The sequence below is a fragment of the Pongo pygmaeus genome, chromosome 10, assembly GCF_028885625.2.
Source record: "Pongo pygmaeus isolate AG05252 chromosome 10, NHGRI_mPonPyg2-v2.0_pri, whole genome shotgun sequence".
Lineage (NCBI taxonomy): Eukaryota > Metazoa > Chordata > Mammalia > Primates > Hominidae > Pongo > Pongo pygmaeus.
The window spans coordinates 42,047,216-42,071,880 of record NC_072383.2 but is presented as its reverse complement, the minus strand read 5'-3'; the positions used below and the strand labels follow the sequence as shown (position 1 = coordinate 42,071,880).

Genomic DNA, 24,665 nt, shown 5'->3' with positions numbered 1-24,665 from the left:
AGCAGGGAATGAAAGATGAATATTATGTTATCCATCCCCAGGCAGATTTGCTGCTGGATTTGTCTCCTGCTTAGATGGCCTTTTCAGAAACTCAGTCATGTCAAATCACACAGCAGGAAATCCCAAGGAGCTTTCTGAATTGGGGGATTGAGTTTGCTTTTCTTGGCCTCCTGTCATGCTGGTCTCTGCAACTTTTAATACAGTGGGCCTGAAATTTATCATGGGTTGAAAGGTTATTGTGATTCAATTCTGAGACTCCAGTGACAACTTCTCACTTAGTGGACTTGGCAGCTGATTCCGTTGCTAGCCGTGGGTCTTTGAAGTAGATGATGGTGTCAGTTGGGGTACATGGCTAATGAGCTTTAGGAAAGCCTACTAACACTAATTTTATTCTTCCACTCAATGTTTATTGTCAGCAATATGAAGGTTCAAAGACTCATAAGAAATACTCCCTACTCTAGGAGCATGACCTCAAAAAGAGAGCTGGAGATGGTAAGCCACACACCAAAATAGCTATAAAACCAGTTACTTATTTTAGGAGATGCATAATGAACCTGTAAGCACTGTATTCAGGGGAAAACAGATTCCAACTCAAACTGAGTCTGACCTTCCAGCCCTCACAAGACTTTACTTTCCACAACTAGGTTGATTGATTTCCAAACAGGTTGAGTAGGCTGCTGCTCACAGACCCCTCCACCTGAACCCCGACCAGTTCTGACTTGGGTACTCCAGACCTTCCACTCAGTTATCTTTGCTGTCAGCATCATCTACGAAGAATGACTCCATGACTGACGTGCTGAGTTTAGTTATTATTCAGAGTTGGAGTATATCTTCCTCCGGCACATGGCTTCCCCATTCTAAAAGGAGGCTACCCACTCTGTGTTTCTAAACCTGTGTCTGTGAAATTTCTCTTTATTAATGTGTACTAAACTATTGTGTTCCTGTTAAGTAACTCCCCATTTTAATACCTGAGTTTCCAAACACACACAGTCTTGCTTCACACCAACTCTCCCTCCTCAATTCTCCCACTTCCTGTAACTGAAGGGTAATTCTGGCTCCTTTGGGAAGGACAGTTTGTTACCTTAAGTATCTGGAAGTTCTTTAGTTGTTGACAGTCATACACCAGTAAATCATTAGAGACCAATTTCTGACCATTGTATTGAATATGTACATAAAATTGGAAACACATTTTTATTCCATACGTTTTAATAGCTTTTTAAAAATTGAAATTGACATACAGTAAACCCCACATATTTAAAGTGTAAAGTTTGATAAGTTTTAATATATGTTATACATCCATGGAATCATCATCACAATCAAAATAGCGAACATATCCATTATCGCCAAAATTTTCATGGTATCCCTCTGCAAGACCTCATTCCAACTCCCTCTCCCCTAAGCCTAGACAACCCCTGATTTGCTTTCTGTCACTGTGTGTTACTTTGCATTTCCTAGCATTTATGTACGCATAATCATACAGTATGTACTGTATTGTTTTTCTGTTTTATATTTCATTTATTCTCACCATGATCTCTAATATTAGTGACAGTTATCCAGGCTGGTTAGAGATCCATGTATAAATAGATATCTTAACACACTATGGCTCCATTTGTGGGTCTGCCACCTGTGAACAAGATGGCATCCATTCAGTTTTCAAATGTGCAATTTTTCTAAAATGTCTATAATCAGAAGGCTACGTTATTTTATAGCTCAAGTTTGGAGTCCGTTCTGCAGATTCCTCATAATATAGTAATATGCCAGTAGTGACTACCAGCATAAGGTAGTTTCCTACACACAGTACATGATCTCTGCAATCTGAAGTCTGTCCTGTTTTGCTAGTACTCCTACCATATTAGAGGCTAATTAAGCCCTAAAATATTTGCACTTTACTACATCATATTTGGGTGAAACTAGCGTGTGCAAATAGCTTAAATGCACAGATGTGTGTGTGTGTGTGCATGTGTGTGTGTGTGTAGAATAATGTGTTGATAGAAATGAGCAGTCTCTTTAGTTTGGAACATTTAAATCTTATATTCTCACAATGTCCAATTCATTGTCCTCCATAGCATTACTTTATGATTTACTTTCAAAAACACCCTACTTTTTGTCTCTTTGTCTTGTTGATATATAATAGTTGTGCATATTTGGAGGTACATGTGATTTTCGATACCCGTATACAATGCATACTGATCATATCAGGGTAATTGAAATATCCATCACTTGAAACATATACTATTCTACTCATTTTAAGCATTCATGGTTCATAGTTCACTATATATTTGCCCTTTTTAAAATTTATTGCATTATACTAGGTTATAGAAGTGATTGTTTTGATTCTTCTTTTAAAAAATTTAGGAGAAGAGCACTTTATATATTTGCGAAGGTGGAAATTCTTGGGTATATTTAAGAATGTTGCCTGGCTGTAGATATGAAGCCAAATAGCAGTCTAAAACTAGCAGTTATTCTTTTAGAAATCTACTGTCTTAGGGTCAAAGGTTATATTAGGTCATGAATCAACCTGGGAGATAGAGGTGAAGAGACTTATTTATAGGAAATGTTCACCTTTAACCAACTCTGCAGAGTCCAATTGAAATAGAGAGATAAATAGAGTAGATAATAGAAGCTGACCAAATAAAATCTCAGAGATGAGAGTTCCAAATTATAGGTCATATTTTATGGCACAGTTGGGATCCTTGGCCTATGGAAAAATAAAATTTGAAAGTCACAGCAATAACTTTAAGACATTGAAAGAGAGAGTGCTATTATTAATGTGGGGCTTTGGGATAGTTTCCTCAAAATGTAAACACAAGTAACTGTCTTCTTTTTGTTCTTATAGTCTTAACATCACATACTAAAAATCATTTGGTATGTGCTTTCTTTGTGGAGAATTCTATGTAACGTGGTAAGAGCTGGTAGTAATAATAAAATAAATATTAGTATGTCTTTCTTTTCCCTCTAAAACCTGGAAAAAGAAACAATCTAATATAAAATTTTAGTATAATTATCTTCATTGCAAGAGACCTGTAATTGAAGTTTTCTGTGAAATTCAATAAATACAGTCTATCTGAGTGGGAAGTTTGAACTTATCAGCCAGACAAAAAGAAATGATTATTTTAAAGAAAATATGTGAAGGTTTTTAGCACTTTTAAGGCTTAGAAACCCTTCTAAAAGATGATTATATGACTTTAATTTTAGTATCGTCTTTAAAAATGACAGACTACAAGGACATTATTCATCTCCTCCATAATATTGAAGAATGAAGAGGGAAAGCAATCCAAAGTTACCAATTAAACCTTTGGTTACACTAATCTTTCAGAAAAATTTATGTTTGCTGTACTTGAAAATGTTGTTATATTACATGCAATGAGAAAACTACCTAAATATTCTAATTAAGTGATCTTTTTAAAATTTGCCTTACTTTGCATCCCAGACATCACAGATACCACATTAGCAGTAATATGCCTAGTAGCTGCAATGGAAACTCCCCAAGCTTAGCAGCTAGACCAGTCATTTTTCTGGGACCAGTCTCCCCAAACTATACCTAGGAATGCCTACATATATGACCTGTGTTTCCCTGGGCTCCTTCAGTTTGTGTGTCCAGGAGAATTTCATGTTCTCTGAGGGGATTCTAGTAGGCAATGCTACAAGAGAGTGCTTTATCTTATGAGTAATAAAAGCTTTTGGTTTCATTTGCTTTAGTTATTACTTGGTGGTTTTTTTAAAAAGCCACTGTGGGCTCCTTCAGTCCAAGTTGGGCACTAAGCCCTACCTATGCTACCTTAGAATTGTCTTCCAGATATTTACACAAACCTCACATCATCTCCTCATCAAACCACTTCCTGATTTTTCCAAACACCATTAACCATTATACCCACTCAGAATTCTATGAATTTTCCAGTTTTTGTTGCTATTGCCTGTGTGAACTGAGGGTAGGCACTGAAGAAGGGGGAGAAGGCACTTGGGAGAGGAGAAAGCCATTGAGAGAGGAGAGAGAATGGGAAATAAAAGGAAGCACACATATTAATACATCAAGTTTACTCCTGCTATACAGATCTGTCTCTCTGACTGCTAATGAACTTCATTCATGTATCCTCAAGACCTACTAATTAGCAGATTCTCATGAGTGAATAAATTAATGTAAATGTGAATGCACATGACATATATATTATATATGCATCTGGAAAAATTAACATGTATATTTAAGGGTGAATAAATCAGAAAACAGGGTACACAACGAATGATACCTGGATTTTCTATGCATGGATGCATGAAAGATGTAGATTTTAAATAGTTTACTTAGGATATAGTATTGAATTAGTTAGGGGAATATTTTTAAACCACTTCATTGAGGTATGCTTGATAGGCAAAAGGCTGTACATAATTAATGTCTACATCTTGATGAGTTTAGGGATACATATATAACTGTGAAACTGTCAGTACCATCAACATATTCATCACCTCCCAAAGTTTTCTTTTGCCTCATTACAGTTGTATTGCTTTTTGTACTTGTTTGTTGGTAAGAACCCTTTAACATAAGATCTTCTCTCTAAGATATGAAAGAGAGTATTGTTAGCTGTAGATACTATGCTGTATAGTAGATACCCAGAACTTACTTATCTTGCATAACTAAAACTTTGCACAGTTTAACCATCACCTTCCCCTTTCCCCTTAACCTCAGCTGCTGGAAAATACCATTCTATCTTGCTGCTATGAGTTTGGCTGTTTTAGACTCCACATATAAGTGAGATTATACAGCACTTATCTTTCTGTGTCTGACTTATTTCACCATATGTTATGCCCTCCTGGTCCATCCATGTTGTCACAAATAACAGAATTTTCTTCCTTTTTAAAGCTGTATAGTATTTCATTGTATGTACATACCACAATTTCCTTATCTGTTCATTCACTGGTGGACATTTAAGTTGTCTCCATAACTTGGCTATTTTATTATTTATTTATTTATTTATTTATTTATTTATTTATTTATTTTGAGATGGAGTCTCACTCTGTCGCCCAGGCTGGAGTGCAATGGCATGGTCTCAGCTCTCTGCAACCTCTGCCTCTCGGGTTCAAGCGATTTTCCTGCCTCGGCCTCCTGAAAAATACAAAAAAATAAAAATTAGCCTGGCATGGTGGCATGTGCCTGTAATCCCAGTTTGGCTGTTTTAATAATGCTGCAGTGAACATGAGAGTTCAGATATCTCTTCAAGATCCTGATTTCAAGTTATTTGGATATATATGTAGTCATTGTATTTTTAGTTTTTTATTTTGAGTTGATTTTTAAATTTTAAGTTGATTTGAGTTCTGTATGCTTTAAGATAAGGGCCCAATTTCATTCTTTTGTGTGTGAATATCCAGTTTTCTCCACATCATTTTTGAAGAGACTTTCCTTTCCCCATTGTGTATTCATGGCACTCTTGTTGAAAATTAGTTGACCATGTATGTGTGGGTTTATTTCTGGACTCTCTATTCTGTTCCCTTGGTCTGTGTGTCTGTTTCTATGCCAGTACCATGCTGTTTTGATTGCTATTTTTGTAATAGAATTTGAAATCAGAAAGTGTGATACTTCCAGCTTTGTTCCTCTTATTTAAAACTTCTTTGGCTATCCCGAGTCTTTTGTGGTTCTATATGAATTTCAGAATTTTAAATTTTATTTCTGTGAAAAATGCCATTGGAATTTTGATAGGAATACATTGGCTCTGTAGATTGTTTTGGGTAGCATGGACATTATAACAATGTTAAGCCTTCCAATCCATGAACTTAGGATATCTTTCCGTTTATTTGTGTCTACTTTAATTAATTTCATTATGTTTTATAGTTTTTAGTGTACAAAAAGAATAAAAATATTTTATTCTTTTTGATGCTATTGTAAATGTTATTGTTTTCTTAACTTCTTTTTCAAATAGTTCGCCATTAGTGTATAGAAATGCAACTGATTTTTGTATGCTGATTTTGTACCCTACAACTTTACTGAATTCCTTTACTAGTTCCTAGATAGGGAAGTATTAGCAGCAATAGTAAATAGAGCCAAAATGTATTATGACAAATACAATGGAAGTTTATTTTTCATGTAACTGCCCAAAGTTAAGTGTTTCTGGTTGGCAGACATTTTAGAGTCTCAAACTCCTTCTAATCTCTCTCCCACCCTTCCCCTCTTCCCTATGATCTTGTTAACTCTATCCAACTAGCAGAATAATAAGAGACTGGCAGTGCCACATCTGCTTTCTGAAAACCCTGACTACTCATATTCCACTTTCTGAAACTCAAGTAGTCTAGCTGTGCGCCAACAAGGAAGAGGAAATAGATTTCTGTGAACCATTAGCAATCTCCTCCACAGTTAGTGTACTATAACTATTTTAATTACTTCCAGGAATTTGTCTTATTAACAGGTACTATGACTATTTTCTTCAATATAACATGAAATTAAATATGTGGGTAGAAAAATTTACAGCCAACATAGTAGAATTTATCATTAATTATCCTTGCCTGTCTAATAAGTTTCACTTTCCTAGTTAAGTGAATTTCTTTTGATTTCTGGTCATGGGCGATATTACAGTGGAAAGAATTACAGAGGTTATCTTCATAGTTTAGAAAGAACATTCCACTGGGGAATAAATAAAGGTAATTTAACAGAAAGCCTTTGTTTTATAATCAACTTCCATAGGAAATTAGAAGCATAGAGTGCTTAAATTTATCATTGTGAATTACAACTATATTTATGTATTATGTTTAAAATAGTGCCAATTAAAAGGTGAGACAAATTTAATTTAATATTTTCAACTTATCTTTAAGTCCCAATTTAAATTTCAAACCAGTAATTGTTATTTATTCTGAAAGAAAATATTGCTTATGTGAAAATAAAAGTGACATATGTTGGTATATATCATATTCTTTGAACAACCAAAAAAAAACGGTAGCTTAGCTTTCAGGCCTCTCTCCTTGGTGTTTTATTTTCCTTCTTGTTTTTTTTTGTTCGTTTTTTTTTTTTAGACAGAGTCTCACACTGTCGCCTGGGCTGGTGTGCAGTGGTGCGATGTCAGCTCACTGCAACCTCTGCCTCCCAGGTTCAAGCTATTCTCCTGACTAAGCCTCGCAGGTGGCTAAGATTACAAGCGCCCACTACCATGCCCAGCTAATTTTTTTTTTTTTTTTTTTTTTTTTTTTTTTTTGTAGAGACTGGTTTTCACTATGTTGGCCAGGTGATCCTTCTTGTTTTATACTAGTCACTGTGGGCCAAAATTTTAAAGACTAACACATATGTTATGTTCTTAAATCTACTACATAATGATTTCCTTTGAAGAAATACAATAGCTTAAATTAATGCCCTTTTGATTGCACCAAAAACTCCATATATTAATCCAAATGCATCCCATTCGTGCATCCCAGTCCTATTTGCTGAGGATGACTTTACCAGAGTTCAGCAAATATTTATTGAGGCCTACTGTGCACCAGGCTGTGTTCTAGAAGTGGACGGAATGGATAATGAATAATTATGAAGTTGAATAATGTGAGATTCAGGTCCTCTAAGGGCTCACATTTTGTTTTGGTAAGACTGGCAGGCATTTCGCAGATTGTGATTGGTTCAGTTATAAGTGCAGCAAGAGAACTGGAACCCAGAGAGTTAAGAACAGCAGCCTGGATAAGTAAGACTTGTGAAGAGCCTTGAAAATATACTTTCGATGCCTCAAAAGGAAGGGAATGTGTAGTCCAGAAAGACGAAGTCGTGTTGGCAAAAGCATGGAGGCAGAAGAGTCCAGTTTATGTGCAGGGAAGGGGCAGGCAGAGCACAGAATCTATGGAAGGGGTACAATGGGAGATGAGATGAGATTGCCTTGACCATCTTCTTGAGACATTAATTTATGTAAGGAGTACATGCAAACCACTCTTCTAATTCATTCTGGTTTTATTCATCAACTCTGATATATTTTTTGGTAAATCCTTTTAAATGAAAAAAGCAATGCATATTTAATTTTGGAAAATGTATAAAATGAAAAAGCATATTCAAAATACAATAAAAACTATCTGTAATATTACCAATTAAAGATAACTGTTATCTTATTCATGAGTAAGATACATATTTACATGCTGGAGTAATATTTTATTCATAATTTTGATCCTACCTCGTTTACATGATATTCATCGCAAGCATTTTTCCATGACATTCAGAATTTTCCGAAGCATCATTTAAGAAGCTGTATAGCATTCCATTTTATGCATGTGCTATAATTTATTTAATCACTGTCTCATCACTGTACATTTAGACCATTTCCTGTGCTCTAGCAGCTTAATGCTGAGACAGTGTAGATAAAACTAGACTTTAAAATACTTCATGTTGTTGACTAAAGCACTGAAGCTACTAGAAGGACAAACTTCTTACCAAGCCTTTTTATAATGTTGGAACCTGCCTCTAAGAAGTAGCAGGATGAATATGTTCTGCCCCAAAAACTATAAGTAGCTGTGGCAGCTCTGTTGGTATAGAGATTGTTTTCCTTTTGGGTACCCCATATCATGTCTCCTATTGCCATATAAATCTTTAAAAAAAAAAAAAAGATTTGTGTGTGAATGTGTAGAAACAGTGATTGTAATGGAAATTAGATGCGAAAGATAGACAAAATACCTGTCAGTTAGCAGCCAAACAACTGTCAGTTACCTTCCTTTTCCTATTCCTTTTATTACATTAAATAATCAGAAAAATGCAAACCAAAGGTTTTTTTTAAAGATACATTACTGAAGTACACAATTAAGCTGAGTCTGTAAGATCAAACACTCAGGAGTGAAAACCTTTTCCTTTGATCTCTCATTTGGGGTTGCCTTAGCAATAAAATTGGATTGTACAACTGATCTGATTGATCATGAAAAAATAGGTTGTTAAAGTGAACACAAAATTTAATTAGTCTGGAAAAAGTTTGATTAAGTGACCTCGTATTGACAGAGCCAGACAGTGCCATCAGGTTGTGTGGTTAAGAGGTTTTAAAGCACCATCAAATAGCAAACCTGTCTTTAAGCAACACATAGCCTGTTTCATGTAATTTTAATTGGAAGGAGTTACTGGCTTGCTCAATTGGTATATTTTTCCCTTCAGTTATCTATGTGGGAGAGATGTGATGTTTCCTTACTGGCTAAAAAACTTGTATCAAGCTAAAGGGTGTTTCAGCAGAGATGGAAGTAGTTGTTATAATAAAATGGACTTAAAGTAGACAGTCTGTCAGCCATATGACACTTGCTCAAAGCCAGTAGAAGCCATCCATCAGTGAATTTTCTGGTTAAGACCCACTCAAAGCTATATCCGACAACTTCTCATTCAGATATAAAAAACTGTAGTATTGCATTTCTTTGTTTATTGGCATCAGTGAGCCCATTTCACTCGAAGCAGTATTTCTTGTGATGTAGGTTTGTCAGTTAGCTTGCAAATAAATACAGAATAGCTATTTTTGCTGTCGTCTTACCATTCCTGGAATACCATTCAAAGCTCATTTTTCTGAATAACCAGTAAGTGAGCTCATCAAAATGCATAAAGTCTTTTGCTTCACTATATTAATAATTAGAAAGCTCACAGTAAACTATTATACAAAGACACCGTAACTCTCATATTCTTACTGGATAGTTCAAGAAAATGGGCTCTTTTCTTCTGGAAATAATCTTTAAGTAGATCAAGTATTCAATCTAATCTTTGCTGTTAGAAAATGGCTCTGGGAGGCATAGAAAGTAAGACTTGCCTGGCTCTACCTTGATTAAGAGCAGTCTACTTAATAATGCAGAGCCAATAGGTGCTTCACATTCATATTCTCTATCATATCACCTGATTTTTTTAAAACTCTGCTTTTAAAGTAGATATTTGATCACAATGTAGTAAAAAATAAATGTTTTAAGTAATTTTCTAGCATGTGTAGGAGTAAAGCTGGAAGTTTCTGTTCAGCCATGTTTTACTACAGTGGACTAATTTTCTTTGAACTTTTACTAAACTGAGCTTTAAAGTGAGGTGATGTCTCTTTCGTGAATTCATCTCTTTCTTCATCTGTGGACCTCATAATATTTACCTTGTTATCTGAGTTATTTATGATCATTCTGTATCTTCTTTATAAGACTGTGAACTCTTGAATATATTTCCACAGGGTCTAGCACGTTTTTACATGATAGACATTTAATAAATACTTAAATTAATGAATAAATACTTTTTCTCACTTTGTAGCACCCTTTCTTAAAAGGATTTCCTCCTCTGAACTCGAAACCAAAAAATGACCTGAGGGACTATTTCAAATACTTACGTGAATAAAACTCTTGTAAGTCTTGTATCTCACACATTGGTTATGTTGTGAAAGGAATAGAAACTGCAAAGATTTTTGAAAAGTCTTAAGGAGTTTCCGGAATTCTTTTATTAAATGCTTTGTTCAACTCATTCATGTATCAGACAGAATTTCAATTCTATGTTAAACCAGAAATATTTATTTTAAAATATATATCAAAAGGCTATTGCAAATACTCCTTACCATTGTTGGCAACCCTCTGGTTTTGACATTCTTTTTTTCTTTAGTTCTGTAGTTTGACTTGTGATCTTCTTCCTACCTCCCTACTCACAATCCCTCCTATAGTTCCCTTTCCAGTCCCCTCAGTTTTCTCCAAGGACTGCCCTTACCTCTTTCTTGCCTCTCTGTGATCTCAACTTTAGTACTTTCATCAGATTGGGTCTAATTGTAGTAGCATCTTGCAGTATCAGTTCGGATTAGGTTACCCTCCTGTCTCATTTCCTTTATATCTTCATATCATTCATAGCATACTTCATATCATTACTATGTGAATCACCATCCTATCATATTATTATACTCAACATTTCTAAAATGAGATTCCTAAATGTTTTTAAATATATATTTTATGTGTGTCAAAGAAAAAAGACACATAGTTAAAAGACACCAAACAACAGAGAAGAATTTGGAATGAAAAGAAACAGTCACCTGACTCACTTCCTGTCCACTTTCCAGCACCCTTTCTTAAAAGGAGTTCCTCATCTAAACTCAAAACCAGAAAATTACCTGAGGAACTATACCATTCTTGGTTTAATTGATCAATTTCAGACATTATCAGTAGAATGCTGGGTGTGATAGATGAAGATTTATCTCTCTTATACCATCACCTGTTCATACTCATTTAATTCTAATATAGTTATATCACTAGTTTCAGTTCCTCTATTTGGTTACCTTTTCAGACTTCAGCAATATATTTTCCCACCTTCATTTCTCATTGTATCAACTGCAATGGTTTTTCTTGATTCCTCACTATGAAATGTAAAGATGTTGGTTCTGCTCCTTACCTTCATCTCCCAATATCTTCTTTTTGTATTATGAAGGTTAATATTTAAATATCTCATGCTTTCCCTATGGACTGTATATAAAATTTGAAAATCCATAGTGTTTATATCATTGTGACCAGGTAAATATTGTTTACTAGACAGACAAGTAGTATATTCCTTATTATAGGAATAAGGAGTTTTATACAGAAATTAAGATTGCACAAATGAGGGAGGAGTTGGGAAAGTGAAGATCCTCGAGGTTGCAGCCAGAGGATTTGCAAAACATTCACTCATCACTTCAGACTGATGCACTAGAATTGGTGGAGAAACCAGAGCTCTTAGAATCACTGACACTGATTGCTATGACTTCCCAGGAATAATGGCTTCTGCCTTAGTTCTGTTTGGCAGATTTAGACATTACGCTCATTGTTGAACTCTTAACACAAAGCCATACACAGGGAAAGGGCTTTTGGGAAATGTAGTCTTCAGCCTTAGCAATAGAAAGTTGTTGATAACAGCATATATTCCCTACAGCTTTATCCCAAGACACTTTCCTCCTAAAATTCTCCATGAATGGGAAATAGGATCTGAGCATAAGTATGACACAATCTGACATATACTTTTAAAGGATCATCTGACTGCTATGATTCAGAATGCACTGTAGGAGGGAAAGATAGAATCAGGGAGATAGTGACAGTGAATGGACTGGAGTGGTATCAAGCTAGTTAGAAGTGATTAGTAGATTCTAGATATATTTGAAAGATATTACTAATAGGATTTGCTGATAATTGGATAAAAGGCATGAGACAAAAGCAAGAAAAAGAGGAATGAATATAAGGATTTTTGCCCAAGTTACTGATGGTATTGCCATTTTCTGAGAACAGGAGACTTCAGAAGGAGAAATTTTGTATCCAAGTGGAAATGATGGTGATAAATTGAATATACAGGTAGGAACTAGAGGGAGAGAAGTCTAGAATAAAAATGTAAATAAGATACTGTACTATTTTCCAAGGACTGCTATAGTAAAGTACCACAAAACGACAAACTGGGTAGCTTAAAACAACAGGAATTTATTATCTCACAGTTCTGGAGGCTAGAAGTCCCAACTCAAGGTGTCAGCAGAGGTGTACTCCTGCTGCAGACACAGGAAAATTATTCTTCCTTGCATCTTCCAGCTTCTGGTGGCCCCAGGAATTCTTTGGCTATGGCTACATAACTCCAATGTACACCTACATAACTCCAGATGAAGAATGAAGCATTCTTTACTTCCCCAACTCCTCCCCCATCTGTGCAGACTTGATTTCTATATAAAACTCCTTATTCCCATAATACTTGTAGTGGCCCAATTTTCCTGACTGAATGCAGACTGAAACAGGAAAGTCTGGAGACCTGAGGCTGTGGTGGAGAGTTAATTTACATTCTTCACCAGGCTTTCTCTGTGTTTCTATTTGTGTTCTTTTCTTACGAAAACACCAGTCACTGCTTTTGGGGCCCATCTTAAGTCCAGGGTGATTTTATCTTGAGTTTATCACCTAATCATATCTTTAAAGACCCTTTTTCTAAATAAGATCATATTCTGAGGTTCCAACTGGACATGGTTTTTTAGGGGACACTGTTCTTCTGCCCACTACAGATAGTTTTCAATGTACTAGTGGCATTTGGATATTTAAAGCCTTTAAAGCCCTGGTACTAAATGAAATCACTAAGAATTTAGTAGCTACAAAAGAAAAGGTCTGAGGGTAGATCCCCAGGGAATTCAAACTTTTAGAGATTGAGAAGATAAGATCTGCAAAAAAAAAAAAAAAGACTAATATATAGAGGTCATTGAGGTACAAGGAGAACTAAGAGAGAGGGGTGTATCCTTGCAAAGTGAAGAAAGTATTGTAAAAAGGAAGGAGTGATGAACTACTGATAGGTTTTTCTCTGTCTCAATTTAGTCCTTTATTTTACTGCACTATATCATCAGTAAAATATTTTTAAATAATGCACGGAACATAAAACTTCTAAGGAACTACATGGCCTAATGGGACACTATGTTATCCTTGTTGTTGTGAAATTTGACAATTGTGTATTTAGATGTAGGTCTTTGTTTCATTTATTTGTGAGACAGCATTGTGTATGGGCAAGGGTTTGACCTCTGTTATCTGAAATATCTGGGCTTAGATCTTGGCTTTGCCCCTAAATAATTTTGTAAAAAAAAACTTAAACTTTCATTGCTTAAGTTCACTTCCCTTTAAAATGGGGATAGCAGTAATATTTCCTACCTCATAGTACTGCAGTCAGCATTAAGTAAGTAAATATAGGTAAATTACATAGAACAGTAGCTGCCACATAGCCAACAACAGGAATTGGCTAACATATCTTTATTCAGTATGTTTGGGGACCCCGGTTGACCTTTCAATCTGAAGACAATAGCTTTGAGAAAAGTTCTGGACTTACTATTATTAAAGATATTTTTCTCCCATTGATTTTTGTGTGTGTGTTCTTGGTATGAAATTTCTCTTTAATCAGAAGCTGAACATTTTGGGTTGGTGCTCTTTGCTTTGTTTGCTTTTGCTTTTTTCATATTTTTCCTCTATTTTCTATACATTTTACTTTTGAAGAGACAACTTCTACTTGATTGTCCAAGTCTTAACATTGCATTTTTTAAAGCTCAAGTTAGTATATATTTAATTTTCAAGAACTTTTTATTCCTCTCTGAATATCCTTTTGTAATCACTGTGGCCCTATTTTATAGATGAAATATTCTCTCAAATCTATTTGAGAATGTTAATTAGAAATATTTTTGGTTCTGTTCTGTGAATTATCTCTATTTCTTTTCTTTTTTTTTTTTTTTTTTTTTTTTTGAGATGGAGTCTCACTTTGTCTCCCAGGCTGGAGTCAAGTGGCGTGACCTCAGCTCACTGCAAGCTCTGCCTCCTGAGTTCATGCCATTCTCCTGCCTCAGCCTCCCGAGTAGCTGGGACTACAGGCACCCACTACCACACCCGGTTAATTTTTTTTGTATTTTTTTTCAGTAGAGATGGGTTTTCACTGTGTTAGCCAGGATGGTCTCGATCTCCTGACCTCGTGATCCGCCCGCCTCGGCCTCCCAAAGTGTTGGGATTACAGGCGTGAGCCACCACACCCGGCCAATTATCTGTATTTCTTTCAGGTTCAGTATTTCTGATACTATATCTTGGCTATTCTCTTAAATGTTGTAGACTTTTCTTGATTATCCATTGCTCCTTGATTTCACATTAATGTTTAGAAGTGAATACATAGAAAATTGATTTTGAGCTTTGATATGAGGGTAGGCATTTTTTTTTTTGGCTTGCAGACTTACATTAGTAAGCTGAAAAAAGAGCCAGCTTTTATACTTCAAGATACCTAAAGACTGAAATGCAGGGGACTTTGATTCAAACAATAACAAATTCTACACTGCTGCTTTAGTTTCCCACAGATATTTATTTCCCTTGTGGGAAAAAAACAAACAAACTTTCACTCTGCCCTTTGAGGGTAACTGCTTTCTTTCAACAATCTGCTCATGGTGGGAGGAGATGAGTAGGTTGATTATTCATCAGTAGACTTTTAATTAACTCAGCTACTTCCAGCTCCATGTCTCATCTCAGCTCTACATGGTATTTCAAGACTCTTCAGGATTTTTCAGGGAAGATTACTACCTCCATTAGCCATATTATTAATCATTAATAATTATTAGTAATCAGCCATACCCAATTATCACATAAAGACTCTAATCTTTGGCTCCTTTTGCTCTGTCTCTACCACTTCACCTATATTCTATTATCCAAGAAAATACAAAAATGTATTATACTTTCTTCTATGCTGCTGTCATTTTTCTTTTTGTCTTTGTTGGCTTTTTGTACTTTTCTTTGTTCCTCTAACATAATGTTTATAGGGTTGGAAGTAAAAAAGAAGAGATTTTAAAATGTTTTCAGTCTTTCATTTTAATCAGAGGTGTTGATGTATTCTTTTTGTTTAAAAATACATATATTAAATAGGTATATAAAAGTGTATAAAATTAACACATTCTCTTCACCTATTGTACTCCATCTAATATTGTAGTCTTTTGGCAAAAACATTTGAAGTAGAATGAGGAAGTATCATTTTACCATCATGTTATTTTTGTCTTAGTGTATGCTTTCAAACTGGCACTCCTGCCTTCATTCCCCTCCAACCCTAGCAGAACTCAAGTGTGGCATAGTGAGTGTTCCACTTACTTGCTGTTACAAACAGACCATTCATTCATCTATTCATTCAGCATGTGTTTATGAATCTCTAACCATGTGTCCAGTTATTCTCTAAGTGTTAGAGATATGGTGCAAAATATAACATAATTTCTGGCCATTTGAAATCTACTCTGAGAGATAAACATTAAATTAATATTTATAAAAATTATTTTCAAACTACTGTGATATGAAGGAAATTTTGGAGGTGAAGGAAATTCATTATATCTTGGTTATGGTAGTGGCTAATGTCAAAAGTCATGAAATTATTAGTGATTTTCTTCCTATATAAATTTTACCTCAATAAAGTTTATTTTAAAAAAGATAAAGTAATAAAACATTTAGGAATAAGTTCAGGTAAAATATGCACAATACATACATTCATAAATCTGAAAATATTAGAGAAATAGGAAATATATCATATGTATTGATTAAAAGATACAATAATATAAAGATTTCAATTCTCCAGAAGTCGATACATAGAATCAATGCAGGCTTCCCCCCCCCCAATTTCTTGTGTTTGTTTTGTTTTGTTGTGTTGCTGAGAAGTCCACCAACTAATAAATATGAAATTTATTTGGAAGGACAAAAAGCCCAAATTAAAAATGCTTTTGAACAGGGGAGAAAAACAGGTAGGAATTTCTCCTGAATTGAAATTATATTAATTAAGTCAGTGTAATATTTGTGCAAGTTTAGGCAAAAAGAAAAAGCATAGTTATTGATGCTATTACAAGGATACAAAATACAAGGAGAATATGGGGGGAAACAGACAAATCATTAAAGTAATAGGAAATCTAAATCATTAAAGTAATAGGAAATCTAATATAGTCTCTGGAGTCAAGCAAAGCTTCCCCAAGGAACATTAATTTTAGTATGGGACAGATAGATGAGAAATAGTTAAATAACTCAGGTGAGAGGATGAGAAAAAGAACATTTTAGTCAATAGGGAAAACATATGCAGAGACTCTGTGAAGAAGAAATAAATAATAAAATACTAACACTCTAGTAACCAAAAGAAAAGTCAGATTGTCTCAGTTTTCTTTCCTTTTCTAGTATATCTCCCAGACACATGGAATGTGAACTTGGTCAACCTGACATCAACACAGGGGACATGAGAGGGAGTTGTACATTGACCAAAGATAAGCATTTAAGAAAACATGCTTCTTTATCCTTGTTTCCACTTTTTCCCTAGTTGAAATGTTTATAACCTTTTTCTTTATGAAACGCAGTCTCATAAGCTGGTGAGATGGCCTCTAGTCTTACCCAGTCCTACCGGCTTGACACATAGCTGCTGCCCTGTTCTTCCCAAAGTGCAGCTTCCACATCACTCTCCTATTAATAACCCTTCAGTGGCTCTTGATTGTTCACAGAAGAAAAGACATTCTTTCACCTAAATCCATCTTACAAAACTGTATTTTCTTCTGTGTAATCGAATGATGAATGTGAACATGTTTTGTAAACTCTGAAGGATTATTTTGGAGATGGGCGTGGAATTTGCACATATTAGATACCTCTTACGAGCCAGTTACTGCTTCTCCTGTGAGGCCTCATATGTTAACAGCAAACTATGAAGAGGGAAAGTATTATTCCTAGTTCAAAGAGCCAATGAGCTGCAATTCACTGACTTTAAGATATACACTGTGATATTCCAAAGCATAGGCTGATTCTGTTTGGCCAAGTGTTGGTCTTGAAAGGCAGCCTACCATAAGGGAAAAATGAACTGGACTTGGAGTCGAAAGGGTTCTGTTGTTTTTGCTGTCACCACCTTCTTGTCTATGACATAAGGATAAGAATATTTCATATGACTCTTGTAAGGATTAAACAATATGATGAAGAGATTATATCTGTGCATTTTGAATACCAGTCATTAACTTCCTAATTATGAACTATAAACTAATGAAAATAATTTTCTCTAAATATGCAATGTTGGGTGCAACTTGTGCAGAGGATTTTATGGTTTTCCATTTTTACTTACATATGTTACTATGTTGTATTTTCAAAAAATTCATGAGAAAATCAGTCTTCTTATATGAAACTTTAGACAATATTTTATACCCAAATCTTACATAGTCATTTAAAGTAATGTAATGAGTTTGCATTCTCAGCATTCATGCCTAAATGTTGAAAGCAGACTTCCCAGAACCTCAACAAGAGACAGAGGGAAATGACCTTGTGATTAAAAAAAATGTTTCAGATAATCTAGAAAGCAAATAACCCACATGTGGGTAATCAAGAGTTCATTGTTTTGGGGTTCTTTAATTGCCTACTGTTTATCATATAATTTAACTACCAGTGCATGTAATGACGATATAGATAGAACAAGTGCCTATTTTTAAATGAGAAATAATGTCATATTTTTATTAATGATAAATAGTATGAAAAATAGTACTCTATGTGACTGTCATTAGAAACAGTTGGCTCATCTTAAAAAAAGAGATGGATTTCCTTTCCTTTTTTATCCAATATAAGAGCAGAAACTAATCAGTTTTCTTGAGAGTGTTAAAGTAATAATTAGGGTCTATTTTAGGTGTGGATTATTCTAGACATTTGCACATTTTTTATTATTCTTAGTTATTTTATAGTAGAAATAACTATTACTATGCATGAGAAAGAGGGTGTTTATCACTCAAGTGTCTCATTCTACAACTGCAGTTAATTTTACAAGGAAATAATTTGTCATTTTCTAAAATGACCCTTTAAATGCTGCTGGCAAAAGCCATTTTCAGTTGATTGCCTCTGAAGCCAGTGATCTGTGTGGTGTTGTACAAAACAACCAGTCTTGTGCCACCATACCTGAAGGAGACAAAGAAAACAAGACACTGATGTATATCAGCTTGTTTTTTTTTTTCTATTCATACATTTTCCTTTCTTTTTTTTTTTGTTTTTTGGTTTTTGTTTTGTTTTGTTTGCCTGTTGGTTTGTTTTTAATGATTGCCTCAAAACATGTGTGCTTTCTAGGAAATCTACCCTCAGCAGTGCCTTTCATTTTTATTATCTAAGTCAATACTGATCCCCAGAGTATGACTGCTATTCATGACTGTTGTTGGATGGCTAAACATCTTTTGGATTTTAGATTCTCTGTGCTTTTGGACAGCATTTTAATACTATTGCTAGCTGCCTGTTCTAAATGTGGTTACTGAAAATGTTCTAAGGAACTAGTTCCTTTCTAAGACAGAATATGTAATAAAATTATAAAAACTCATGAAATTTACTCTTAGTTTTTTATGTAATGTACCTACAGAGTAAAAAGTTAAGGTCCTTATGATTAAGACTAAGTCATATAAGCTTATACAGCCTATATTAATTTTTTGAATACTTTTGTTTAGTTTGGAAAATAATGCATTCAAACTTTGAAGTTCTTATACTGAATAAAATAATAACATTTTTTTCCCCAGGTCTGCTATTTTCTGTGTATCTGACTCAGTTACAGACTGTAAAGTTAGGTTTTAACTGACCTAAAGAAAGTACCCAAGAAATAAATTATTTGAACTTTTTTTTACTTCCTTGTGTTATTACAAAATATGTGAAACACAATATGAGCATACTTGAAAATATGTGTGCATTTATGTTGTAATTCATGTTAATGTACTCATTTGTATATAGACAAAATATACTTAATTCATAAATTGTGGCTCAGATTTCAATTCTTTATTTACTAAGTATTTACTGAGTGAATAAGGATATGCATACCATCAAATCACTTACAGATGAGACTGTTTGTTTTATTAGCTCTTTGGCTTTAATTAGAGTCATGAGCGAAAAAAACCATGCCTTCTAGTGGGAAGGGTATGCTCTGTCAATTCAAGCACATTTTCATTGTCTACTGACTAACCAAAGTAGAAAAATTTGTAAACAAATCAAAATTAGTAGGAACATAAATGTGTAATATGAAGTTATATATATTATCTGACTAGTTTTTTCCTTATTCTAAATGATAGCAAGTATATAATCTTGATCTATGACATAGGTACCTTTTATAAATTCAGACATATTTTAGACGAATTAAGGCATTGCATTTCACAAGGAATTACTCAGCAACTCCCTTTGAAAGATGAATAATTACCCTATATTGTATATTGCCATTTTCAAAACTTCATTGTTTTTGTCATATTCATAGACCATTTATGCCCATATTTACTTAATATTGTTTCTGTAATTCTTCTCATTTTAAAATTTTAAATAGTTTTATTACTCTAAGTCTCAGTTGCTACAAATTGAACTAATTCAGAAAAATAAATATGTAGCCATTAAAATAAAATATCGGCCCATTATCACCTACATACCGTATCACTGGTGGCAGATAAATTGCATGTTTGGAAATACTGTTCTATATGATTGTAAATTCGGATTTTCATAAATTTAATTTTATTAAAATAAAGCACAATTTAAATAGATGATAAACTAACTGAGGGCAGAAATTGGGTCTGTGTTGTTTATCCTTGTTTCCCCAGCACTTAGTTCTTGGCACATAAAATGCATTCAATAAATATTGAATATGTAAATTAATGCATGAAACTTATACAGATGGTCCCTGACCTAAAATAGTTTAATGGTTTTTAAATTTATGATAGGTTGCTCGGAGTATTAAATACAATTTCAACTCATGTTTTTTGACTTACAATAGGTTTATTGGAAGGTAATCCCATCAAAAGTGTAGGAACAGCCATATTTACCTATTCATCCTCTATAATCCTATCACACAGTAATAATTAAATAATAAGATTATGCCCAAAGTTTATATGAAAATACATTATGGGCAGGCACATGCTTGTATTCCCAGTCTTCAAAACACTAATTAATATAACACATAGCATTTCTATTAAACTTTATGGAGTATATTTATAAATCAAGGAAGTTTACCATAATGTAATTAAGAAGAAATGGGTATGAGGCAGTATAGGAGTGGGCTTGGTAAAGGAGTGACAAGAGAGAAATGAAGTGAGAAGTAACAATTGAAATATATATCTATACCATAGAAACTGAGATAACCTGACTACTATGTCAAGGTAGGAAGAAAGGACTAATTTGAAGGCTAAATATAATGGCAAAGTTGCTTCAGTGGAGAAAGTTCAGTTCCATCAAGAGTTCCTTCCAAATTACCAGCCCTAGTGACCAAATTCTTCTGAAATGAATGACTCTAACCATCCCCCGTATGGCTTTCTTCCAATAAAACTCACTTCTAAAGCTTAAATTCCAACCTGTTTTCTTTTGTCCATGCACTTAAGAAATGACATAATCAATTCTCTACATCATTTGGGTTAGAAGAAAAGACCATATAAAGCTGAAATGAGCAAAGCATTCTGAACCTATTTATAACCAGAGGTTCATCAGTTAGGGAGGCCCCTGAAGTACAAATAGACTATTTCACAAAACTTATGAGGCCTCAGTGAGTGGATACAATCCACATCAGTTATGTGTCAGAAGTCAATGGTTAGTTGATTTGGTCAGTCGCAATTATTTTGACAGTAAGAATGACTGCCAATAGTAACTGATTCTAAAGAAGAGGCACCACAGAGGCAGAATCATTCATGGTTCAGAACTAATGCTGAAATATTACAGCAATATAAAATATTTTTTGCCTATTACCTAATAATCTAAGAGGATGCTTTGCATACTATTTTACTGAAGGGACACTTGACCTATCAAGAAATAAATGAGTGATAGCTCATTTCTCTGATTTTTTTTTACTTATGTATACATTTATTCATTAATTTATCTCTTTCAACATTGAACTTCTGAAAAGAGGACATTTTATAAGAAAATGAAAGGAATATATGCTTCCAGGAATTTGGAGGGGGATGAGACTGAAATACGAAGGAAGTAGATTCTGTCAACTTAAGTAGTCTGTCTGGAGGGGAAAGGTCTCTAAAAAGCATCCTGCCTTACCTTCAACTCGAAGGATGTCATTGTGCCTGGTCACAGAATCAGGGAATATGATTCAAGTGTCAGAAGCATATCAGAAAGAACCATCCTGCTTTGGCAGGTTGGAACCTTTGGCTATGGCATACGCCTATCAAGATGGGAGTGGGAGACATGTGGATATTTTTGGCAGCCACAATGGTTCAGCACCATTGGATCATATAGCAGAGTCTAAGTTAAGCCAAAAGATACTGAAAACCAGGAGCTAATGAGAAGGAGACACTTTGTAAAGCAACTTCAGGGATTACTTTTCCTCCTGTGAGCAAAGGAAGGTACTTGGATGGTGTTGGATGTTCTCATGATTCAGTAGACCAAACAAGAAGAATCAAACAAGAAGAATCAAGGGCTTTCAATATTTGGGAACAGTAATAAGCCTCTGGAGGAAATATCTGAGACTTAAGACCCATAGCTGTCTTTGTATAGTAGATCCAGCATGATCTACATCTATAAAGGAGCACACACCTGAATGTCAGGCACTGTGAACTTTTAGGTGACTTTGGTTAAATCTCATAATTTCCTTCTGCCTCCATTTTTTTTTCACATGTTCAATATACTATCTACATGGAAGGATTTTTTTGAGGGTTGAATGAAGTAGTATGTGTGAAACACAGTAGAAAGTGACATAAATAATATGTATACTTGAACATGTGAAGCATATTGATGCATGAATGCTATTGTCATCTATATTAGAGTGTCAACTAAGGTTGATTTCTTTCTCATGCCGTAAGTCCATCCCAGGTAAGTAAGGAATGTGTCCCAGGTTGTCTCCTACAGGAACTCAGGTAGGTCTTTAGAGCCTCTGGAAATGGCTAGTTATTGTGATAGGGAAAGGTCATATGTGAATCACACACTGTATCTTAAAGGCTCTGCATAGAGGTGACACTTACCACTCCTTAACTGGCTTAAGTGACACTTCACTTATCACGTGGCCATACCTAACTTGAAGGGCCTGGAGAATCATAATCCTAGCTTGTGTCTAGAAGAGCTAAAATATTTGGTGAGCAGCACTAATGACCATCACATATGGATTCTTTCCATTTTCTACAGTGGAATGCCTTTTGCATCAAAGAAGCCTTCTAGATGTTTCTCCTGTTACTAATAACACTACATACTTTCTGTATAGCTGTTAACAAACAAGTAGACTTTCTTAATTTTATATTTTCCCAGTTTCAAGGATTTGCTGGCATTAAAAATTTTAGTAGCCTTGTAGCAGAATATTCTAGTTTCTTTCAAAGAAAATAAATAATTTTATAAAATCCCTCTTTTTTTTTTGCCAGACATTGATGAATGCTCTGATGGTTTTGTTCAATGTGACAGTCGTGCTAATTGCATTAACCTGCCTGGATGGTACCACTGTGAGTGCAGAGATGGCTACCATGACAATGGGATGTTTTCACCAAGTGGAGAATCGTGTGAAGGTCAGTACAAGGAGAAGACCTAGAATTTAAGAACTTCTCTTGAACTTGAGGAATATATCATAAGCTATAAATAGAAGACATTGAGCCAATGTTATTAGTGTTTTTACTGTATGTTCATACAACAGTGATTGGAAATGTGTTAAAATCTAACTTTTTCTTGCTAATTATGGTAATTAATGTTATTTTTAGATAATTAAAGTTTGTGACACTAACCCAGTTTTCTGTGGATTCTTGCAACGGTTAAATGGTGTTTTTAGAATGGAAAAACATGTAGTATCACATAAATTTTTTAAAACAAAAGCATGCAAGCATCTGATCCAAAAACAGGTAGCAAAAATACATGAGAAAAGCAAGATAGAGGGAAAATGGGGATAGAGGAAATGCAATGATGATGTGGCCAAGGATGATATACACAATGCATGCTACTCAGGGCTATTCCTAACATAACACTTGCCTGGCAAAGTAAGAGATGTTTAGTAATTGTTGAATGTTGGATACATAAGATATGGTCCCTGCTTCCATTAAGTTTTCAATCTAAGAGGAGTAGAAAATCCAATCAGATTATATTCAATTAGTTACCATTAATTTTGAATTATTTTCAATGGATTGACAAATCTGCTCCTCTGTAGCCTCTATTGAAGGGGCATGATTTTTAGAAACCAGGCAGACAGAGCAAGCAGAGCCCCATGAATAATTATCAGGGAAACTACCCACACTGAAAGAATTTGCCATCAGAAGTCTTGGCATAGGAATGAAAAACAAAACACAACTTGAGAACTCATTATTTTCTCCATTTGCATTTATTTACACCTTCATAGAGCCTGAGAGGATAATGGGGTTAAGATGACACAGTCAATGAAAGCTTTTGACAATCTAACCTAAAGATTCTTGACACCTAAGTGATAAGATGTTTTTTATCCTTGTGCCTCAAATGATTTTCACAAAGAGACAAGTGAAACAGACTTGGGTGTTGGATGCCAAGGCTTCTAGCCTGTTTGCCAGCAGCAGACAAGCTCTGGAGCTTGAGCAGAGTATTCATCAGGATTTCCACCTAGGAATGGGAATGCTGTTGCCTTACTGGGGGCTAAAACCTGGCATTTGCATGTTACCACTTAAATATGGTCTGAGGGCTTTATCTTGCATTGGTGAATGTTCCAGAGTGAACATTTCCAGCCCTGGAGAGAATGCCAGGAACCACAGATTATAGTTTCAAGACAGATCAGACATTGGAACTTTGTTCTTCCCTGATAAGCTACTTTGTTTGTATTTTATAGAATTTAATTGAGATCATCTTTTAAAAAGATTATATGCACATAAAGAATGAATATAAGCTGATTATAAATAATGCAAATCATACAGAAGCATGTATAGGGATTAAAGCTGAGTATGCATCTTCATTTCACCTCCCCCCTTTCCCCATCTTTTCCACTCATCCTCTAGAGGTTACCTATGTTTAATTTGGGTTAGTATCCTTGCACACTTTTTTCTGTGCATCTGGATGTGAGTAGAAAAATACACATACCTCTGTTGACTGTCTTACATTAAGTTTGTAACTAAATTCACTGTCTTTCAAATTTATGATCACAAATCTCTAGTGGGTTGTATTAGTTATCTATTGATGCCTAACAAATTGTTCTCAAAGCTTAGCAGCTAAAAACAGCTGTGGGTCAGGGATTTGTGCACAGCTTAGCTGGGTGGCTCTGGTTCAAGGCCTTCATGACATTGCAGTCAAGTTCTTGACCAGTACTGTGGTCTTCTTATATTGAAGGCTTGTCTGTGGTGATAATGGGGGGAATGGGAATCTATTTCCAAGATCAT

The 24,665-nt window shown here is 34.8% G+C and overlaps 1 protein-coding gene across 3 annotated transcripts in view; it reads left to right on the top strand.

The window, feature by feature from the left end:
* The window catches only part of NELL2 (neural EGFL like 2), a 360,977-nt gene that overhangs the window by 313,950 nt on the left and 22,362 nt on the right, over positions 1-24,665 (top strand). For all 3 annotated transcript variants that reach the window (XM_054444613.1, XM_063672658.1, XM_054444612.2), the window contains one exon: positions 22,707-22,847. In XM_054444613.1, coding sequence (XP_054300588.1) covers positions 22,707-22,847 — 141 coding nt within the window. The remainder of the gene's footprint in view (positions 1-22,706; positions 22,848-24,665) is intronic.